This window comes from Denticeps clupeoides, unplaced genomic scaffold, assembly GCF_900700375.1.
Source record: "Denticeps clupeoides unplaced genomic scaffold, fDenClu1.1, whole genome shotgun sequence".
Lineage (NCBI taxonomy): Eukaryota > Metazoa > Chordata > Actinopteri > Clupeiformes > Denticipitidae > Denticeps > Denticeps clupeoides.
The window spans coordinates 998,166-1,006,424 of NW_021629784.1; the positions used below are offsets into that span (position 1 = coordinate 998,166).

General features: G+C 41.7%; 2 protein-coding genes across 8 annotated transcripts in view; both read right to left on the reverse strand.

The window, feature by feature from the left end:
• The window catches only part of LOC114774226 (protein MTSS 1-like), a 31,810-nt gene extending 29,830 nt beyond the window's left edge, over window positions 1-1,980 (reverse strand). For 3 of the 6 annotated variants that reach the window (XM_028966147.1, XM_028966149.1, XM_028966150.1), the window contains exon 1: window positions 1,520-1,979. In XM_028966147.1, the coding sequence (XP_028821980.1) occupies window positions 1,520-1,591 (72 nt within the window). In that variant the 5' untranslated portion in view covers window positions 1,592-1,979. Of the gene's footprint in view, window positions 1-1,519 lie in introns of all 6 variants that reach the window. The other 3 variants (XM_028966146.1, XM_028966151.1, XM_028966152.1) reach the window with 3 other exon arrangements.
• A 2,861-nt stretch (window positions 1,981-4,841) lies between these two features.
• Window positions 4,842-8,208, reverse strand: LOC114774232 (secretagogin-like). 2 transcript variants are annotated; one of them, XM_028966159.1, is made up of 11 exons: window positions 8,068-8,208; window positions 7,861-7,931; window positions 7,543-7,635; window positions 7,285-7,374; window positions 7,099-7,155; window positions 6,938-7,015; window positions 6,745-6,800; window positions 6,551-6,596; window positions 6,357-6,416; window positions 6,159-6,227; window positions 4,842-6,080 (listed from the first exon to the last, which is right to left on the reverse strand). In XM_028966159.1, exons 1-11 carry the CDS (start codon window positions 8,135-8,137, stop codon window positions 5,955-5,957), a joined length of 816 nt encoding a protein of 271 aa, XP_028821992.1. In that variant the 5' UTR covers window positions 8,138-8,208; the 3' UTR covers window positions 4,842-5,954. The 2 variants fall into 2 exon arrangements, with proteins under 2 accessions (XP_028821992.1, XP_028821991.1); XM_028966158.1 differs by having other exon boundaries at window positions 7,099-7,374.
• Between the last annotated feature and the right edge of the window lie 51 nt (window positions 8,209-8,259).

Consider the following 8,259-nt stretch of genomic DNA (forward strand, 5'->3'; position numbering starts at 1 on the left):
TCCTGGATCCAGAGCGCGGCGGCACCTCAGTAATTCCATCTCCGCCTCACCCCACAGGCGGAGGATTATTCCATGCTGGACGATTACGACGGTGGAATATTATGATGAAGATCATCTTACTGAGAAATAACAAGAGGTGCAGGAAATGAATCACCTTAACCCCCCCGGCCATGCCAAAATGCGGCAGTGATGTGAAATTATTAACATTTATTATGTATTTAATGTCCATACGTTGACGGGACGTAAAGGTGTCAACACAGAGTCTGTCCTTCTCATTGAATTAAGGGCTGTTTTACAGATGAATACTTCTTTTGGTGCCGCTGGATACGGAAAAATAACCATGTTACGAGCCGGTCTCCAGTTACACTAATGAATGGTAATACATCTGTTCACACAATGGAGCTATGTGAACAGTGTCTAGGCCTGCATGATTTATTAATAGGCCCAAACGTACACACACACACACACACACACACACACACACACACACAGAGTCTCTCAAACAGCCAGTGCACTGATTGAATTTAGCCGCAAATACTGAAAAGCAAATAAAGGCTCACAAACCCACCCGCCCGCCCTCGCACCAGCCCGCACGGTGGAAAATCCCTCAGCCAACAATGAAGAATGTTACGCTATTGTGCTTAGTGGTACGGCGGTGTTTTGAAATCACTCGGACTGCTTAATTATTCCAACAAAACGCCGACAGGGGACAGCAAATTCTGTAACGAAGACCGGGTCTGATCTAATAAACTTCGGTGGTGACGTCTTCTGAGGCTTTTTGAGAGGTTGAGCAGGTAGAGAACACTGCGTGAGTCTGACCTGTCTGGCGGCTTCATTTAAATATGTTTTACATGCCGCACGCCAAGCCTGACCTGCATTCAAACTTCAAAATGGGCGCCCGACTCTCCGAACCTTCTCTCCTACGGTGCTGGAAGCTCTGGCGAGCTTGGACCGCTGAGTGTGTTGGGTCAGGGCTTGCAGGACCAACCCACAACCGGCCAGATTCATCATTAGTCCATCACTAAGCATCTGATCATCAAAGTGGCACAAACCTAGCTAAAGCCTGTAGACCACCAGTATCTGGTTGGGGATCTCCTGCAAATCCCCCGCAACTTAAAGGGGGTGTCGGGGGGGGGGGGCTCATGTTCTTTGCATGCAGGTTTTACCCAGGCGTTTCTGGGCAGAACCTGCGTAAAAAACACCGGAACCTTGCAGGATGAGAATGATCTTGGCCCTCCAAAACACTGCCAAGGGTCGACTTTCCACTGATGACATGTCACCACGCCATCCTCTACCAACGACCGCACCTGACTCGTTTCTAATAACCATCCCTACAGGCATTTAAAAAAATAATAATACTACTACCTTGCGTACTGAATATTGGACACAGAACGGAACGTGAGTGGATCGTGTTGTCGCCACACGCGGTCGCGACAGAGCGGCGAGGTGGTTATAATACCCCGGGCGGGCGCCCTGTCACCCCGCACCACGACCAGGCGACGGCGAAGCGGGAGCTCACCTTCATGTCGGTGATGACCGTCTGGAAAAGTCCCCCGAGCGCGCTGCACTCCCGCTCCATGACCGTCTCCATTTTCCGGTCCCCACGACGCGCCGCGGCGGCTTGTTTGCTGTCGTCACTTACAGACAAACAGAGACGGACCGGCTTCTTTTTTTCTCGCTCCCGCCTTTTTAAAAAACAAAAATGGAGATGTACAGCTTTTCTTCTGTGAGGTCGAGAGAAAAAAAGACAGAATTCCTCTCAGAGACTTTTTTGTCGCGGTGTCCCCGTCAGTGCGGGGCTTTGGGGGGGTAACAACGCGGCGAAGGCAACCTTGTGATTTTTAAGGCAGCCTCAGTCTCCGCGCTGGTATAAGTCCCATGGTTCCAGAAACAAAAGCGCCCCTTACGCCGCTGTCGCTAACAATGACATTTCAGGCGACAGCTGACAGTAAAGAGGACAAAAAAATGTTACTTGGAGCAACCAACGGGGTCACCGGGCGTCTCGCCCCGCCTTCCTGCACACGCCGTCATACAGGAGGGCTAATAGTGACAGAAAGCGGAACGAAGGACACGCAAACATTTGAAAATTTAATATAAATACATTAGCAAGTGTAAAATTGTCTTTTATAAACTACACAGGCGATTTATTAACCTCGAGAGTAAAAATTAAGGCCGAGCAGCTACCGCCACCTAGTGTTCGTACAGACACATTACCCTCCTGCTCAGGGAAGCATAGATAGATAGATAGATAGATAGATAGATAGATAGATAGATAGATGGATGGATGGATGGATGGATGGATGGATGGATCCATAGAAAATAAAATTGTGCACACACGTTCATTTATAGGGATCAGCGTTGTAATTTTTTTTTTTGTTAAAAAGGTGTGCATATTCTATAAAATGGTGTGGAGCTGGAAATATAAGAATGATAGAATAATTAACTCAAACATAATTTACTTCATTAACTCACACATAGACTTTCTCTATATGGGGAGTGCTTGGAAGTGATCTGGTCTTTTTTTTTTAATAAAACACCATGCAGGCTCTGATATGAAAAGGAAACAACATTTAGTTCAAATTGCTTCTATTATGTTTGATTCAGAATATCTGTCCGAATAAAGTCGCAGCAGTTACATTAGGGACAAACCACATGAGCACTGAATCATTAGTAAATCATGTAAATGCTTAATGTGAATCAGCCTTTAAACTCCTTCACTCTCCATCTCCAGCTTTATGTAGGAATTGTCTTCTGCTAAGATGCATTCATGTCACAGGTCAGACCCAGACAGGAATTAAACAAAATACAGCTGCCTTATTTGGATTAAATATTTGTAAATGAAATTTGGCCATTAACAGCTCAAAATCTTCAGAGAAATAGACTGAAGTCTGAAATAACTGGACCTGCAACCAGCTTCTTTAATACAGAATATAGCAGTCGTGGTCCCAGCACACATCACTGATCCCAGCATGGACCTTAAGAAAAACAGCATAGATAAGTCCCCCATGGGGGCATTCCCCCAATATTCCCACCAACTGATTTGTCCCAGATCATCAGTCTATCCCTCATTGGGCTGACAACCAATATTCAATATTCTAACTGATGGTGTGAAATCTGACCTAAAAAAGAAGAAATATTTGTGTGTGTGCTCAAGTTGCGTGTGTGTGTGTGTGTGTGTGTGTGTGTGTGTGTGTTATCTAAATTCTTTCTGCATGTAAGGTTTAATTAAAATGTGTTAGATTCATGTTCACTCCCAGGATCTGAGTGCCTCAAGGACTGGTTTTGTCTCCTCTATGTGTGTGTGTGTGCTTAGCCATACACCAAATATCAATTCATAATATATTTCAATAACTACTGTATACAAATACAACATGCATATATGTATATATCATTATATGTTCCCCACCAATATCTTATTTATCTGTGCTCCTTAATGCAAACAGTTACAAGTCAAACCCATAGAAAAACAAAGTTTAAGTGTTATGGTTATGAACAGTCCAGAATTAAGCACTGTTCACCCAGCTGTGACAGTTGGGCCTTTTCGGGGGCTTTCCGAACCTCACCATAATTTATTGACCTTGCTGGGCCCTGCCAGTCTTATCTTGGTTCTTCCCATACCTCCAAAGCCTTGGTTGGGTTTCCGCAAGTGTGCATCCACCGTGTAAGTGTGTGTTGGGTGAGCGCATTGCAAGTTCACATGGAGTTCACCATGTAAAAGGTCAGACTTCACACAGGCGAATATTACCCACAAATATCAAAACAAATCTGGCCATACTAGTCCTGTAGTCTATACTACTAGTACTACAGCTGGAAACATGATCCTTTACTCTCATCTAGCTCTGTTGACGAATAAAAACGAATAAAAAAAGATACCTGATGAACTGGGTCAACTTTTTCTGACCAGAAGGGGTCCCTACATGACCGTGTATGGTCGTGTCTAATAGGAAAACCCTTACATGGTGCCAGATACTGAAAGGATAATCTGTTACTGTGTAAATAACAGCAGTACTAATTGTCAAGATGCAGCGCAGCCAACCAAAATAACTTAAAGAGTTACAGGATAATTATGAACTAATGCCGTGCGGGCCATGGTGTTGATTTAGCTTTCGTTTAAAAAGCTCTTCGTGGTGCCTCAGCAAAAAAAGTTGGGATAAATTAGAAGCAGCCGACCAAACATAATTTGCATAATCAAGGTAATTTTTAGTGCACTGCAATTAATTAGGCCAACCACAAACTTTGCATTAAATGCTCCTTCCCCACAGAACAGAATGGAGTTGGAAAGGTCACAGGCTCTGAACCCCTCAGTGTCAAGTACTCGGGTGGTAATTAAGCTGTCAGACCCCACAGACCCTGTGTTTTTATGGAGGCTCAGCTGTGTGAGGGTCACCACACACAGAACTGCATCCCACTGCTCTCCACCCTCCAGCCCAACGCCTGTTCAGATGCGTCCCACCGCTCTCCAGATCCAGAGCGGCTCTCTAATTATCCACAGCCTGAATCCCCCAAACTACTGACAGCTCTCTTTGTGAGGGTGGCTCAAGAGCGGGAAGGGATGGGTCTAATATGAAGGAGCACAGGCCAAGCGACCTTGATTGACACCGTAACCACAGAGCCAGGCTCCTAATGACAGATGGCAGCAGTGCCATTAGCCAGAGCAGAGAGTCGGCTTGATGAAATTACAGGAATCAGGGGCCTGGGTAGGATGCCCATCTGCAGGACCAGACTTAAATTTGACTGCAGCAACTTGCATAGAAGAACCTATGCAGGAATTAGAGAGTTATGTTAAGGAAGCATGAGAATCATGAGAACTGGCAAGTTCCTAATGGAATAAGCAATCAGGGTTCTGGATGTGGATATTTTATTAAAATACAACCAAGATAGGGGCAGATGGCATCAGAGCCAAATACATCTCCTTTATACACATACATTTACATAAGCACTCGCATGACTCAGTGACTAAAGCAGACGTTTAGTTAGTGGTCTCTTAGTGGTCACTAAATAGATTCAAGTTCATTCCCTAAACATTACTGAACAAACACTATCGGTAGCATGTTGTATTCATGATCCACATCAAAACATCCAAGTCAATATAAGATCAGATTACCTTTTTTTTTTTTTTATTTGCTGCACAACATTGTTAAACATGGAGATGTACTTGGTTTAGTGGAGCCTTGGAATTGCTCCACTGAGGTGCCACTGAGCAAAGCACCGTCCCCACACACTGCTCCCCAGGTGCCTGTCATGGCTGCCCACTGCTCACCAAGCGTGATGGTTAAAAGTAGGGGACACATTTCGTTGTGTCACTGTGTGCTGTGCTTGCTGTGCTTCACAATGACAATTAACTCACTTTTCATCTAAAAGTCAGTTGCTCATAATTTTCACAACTAGTCACATTTTATTTAAAAAAAAATCTTGAAACATAAATAAACTGATCAGAAATCAGCAATTTCACATAACATTTTGGTGTTTATTATTCTTTTTCTGTAGCACCCCCTTGCTTGTTTATCCTTTGTAAAATTGTACATTTAATTGTGTGTAATTTTTTATTAGTATATAATACATATATATTATTTCTGGATTTACGATTAGAATATATACTATGACAACGCACCATAAGGTATGTAGCACACATTTCTATTGCTGTAAATATCTTAAATATCTATCGACAGCTAATCATATATTCAGGACATCCTATTAAATGTCTTTAAACACATTTCAAATTTGGGAATTCTAATCAGTTATTGAACCATGTGTACAATAACCAACAAACAAATATGAACACGTCTACTTGATAAGCTACAGGTTCATACAGTCCCATGGACACCAAGCAATGGACTGATCTGTCACCACCACCATGCAATGCTTTAATGCTTCCGCAAGGCTAAATGCTACTGGAGCGTCAGACTATAAAGGGCATTTCATGGTATTCAGTGATGATGTTCTCTTCATCTACTTTAGCTCAGCTTCAGTCCCAAGCACAGGGCAAGTTCATTCTTCTGGATCTTCCCGTCCCCATTGATGTCGCAGTGACTGAGCAAGGCCCGTCGGAACTTGTCCGGGTCACCTCCTGTTAAGTTGGGCTGGAGGAAATGGTTTGAAAAAAGGTGATTGTTTTTAGTACAACTACTCCAGACCTTTAAAATAAATAATTCAGTTACCTTGACAAGTTCCATCATGTCTTTCACAAACCCATCCACCTCTGGTCCCTCCAAGGCCCCGGTCTTACTCTGGATAAATAATTAAAAATCTTACTTAGCCCTACAAATTATTGGACTGAAATATTAAAGGTCCAATTCTTACTACATTTATTTATATAGTGACCATAATTTTAGCAAGAACAAGTATTATTGCCTTACCACATCATAGTGTGCAAATATCTTCTCAAAGTCTCTTTTTCTGTCTTCTTGACTGCAAGCCTAAAAAACCACATAATAAATAGCGAGGCACGTAAATGACTACAATAAAAAAATATAATTAAGATGTTTCATAATTAGACATTTTCACAATAACAAAAAGGCCCTTAAATAAATAAGTCAGTCAAATGACGTACATCCATTTCAAACTTCAGAAGGAAGTTCTCCTTTAGGGCAAGAATCCTAGATGGCAGCACATAAAAAACAGAAACAATTCACCTGTGTTAGAATCTGGTCATATTGAAACATAAACTCATAATTATGTATTGTCATAGTTTCTTTTAGAAGAAATGAGAGCAGCAAGTCATGAGAGACATGTCTTCAGAATTACCTCGCTAAATGGTTCAAATCCAGGTGACCATCTTTGTTTTTATCAAACAATGCCATCTGTCAGAAAAATAAAAAATACAATAAACACACACATTTTAGAGCTAAAAGAATCAGAATGACCATCAGCGTTACTCATGTGGAAACATTAATAGTAATTTATGGATCTTGTAGGAACTGGGGCGGAGTAAAGTTACCATGGTGTCTGCATACTCCTGGAGTTTGTCAGAGGAAACTTCCTTCTTATGGTGCAAAAATAGGTCCTTAAGGAAACCCTGGTGACAGAAGAACATAAGAAGCAGACATATGAGAAAAAAAACAACAATAATAAGAGGTCTCCATAGGTCTCATTCTGTACCTGTAACTCCGCAGCTGAAATATACCCACTGCTGTCTGTGTCATAGTTCCTCCAGATCTGCCAGGAAAGGGAATAACAGGACATCACAATTTCACCCTGTTTGTAATGATCAGCGTTACTGTTACAAAACACAATGTAGTTTATGGAAGGAATGATCTGAGTGTGAATATTAAAGCATTTTTCAACCCTCATGAACTCCACACTGTTGTTCAGTGGTATTTCTCTGCGGAAAAGTAGCAAGAACTTTTCATCCTCAGGCAGAAGCATCTTAGCCAGCTGGAGCAAAAAAATATATATATTAGGCACATTTACGCTGTAACATTTATGTTGTCTTACAACATAAATGTAAGACATGAAAGGATCAATTGAATTAATAATTATGAATTTATGAATATCAGCATATGCCATATGTCCTCAATATGAGCAACACATTCTTAAAGCTACCTCCTGGATGTGCAGATGGCCATCTGGTCTTGAGCCATAAGTGGAAGTAAGCTTCTCCTTTAACCTTCGCACTTTCTTTTTTGTCATTTCATCCTTAATGTTCAGGAGGGAAAAAAAAACCTGTTGGATCATTATGAGCTTTTTTCCCCCCCCAAATGCCATTATGTATCATACACACCATACAAAAAATCTAGAATTCATGCTTGTCTTTAAACATCCTGTTTTATATAAAGTATCATACAATCATTCAGTTTTCTTGGCATATTGTCTCTTTTTTTCTTTTGGTTTTAATCTGCCAATGTCAGTTTCTGTACTCACGCTCACTCCAAGCGATTTCATTAAATGCTGGAAAAAGGCATCCAGTTCCTTTACTTTGATAAATCCATTATCTGAAAAAATAAATAATATTAGTTAATTATTTGAATGAAAATTGCAGTCAAAATTTGCTAAAGTTTGCTATTACAGAAATTATTAAAAAAAAAAGAAAAAAAAAAAAAAACAGTTACTACTGTTCAGTGTAAGTACCATCAGTGTCGAAGTGCTGCCAGATCTGCAAGAACAAAGCGGCGTCCAGATTGTAGAATGTGCTGTCCATGGTACCCAGTTACAAAATCTGCCAAGTGAGAAATGGCTGTGACCCGGGGCAGCTGTGTTACTGCGCCGAGGGCCGGCTCGATCTGAACTACTAGGGGCTGTCTGTGGTTTCAATAAAGCACA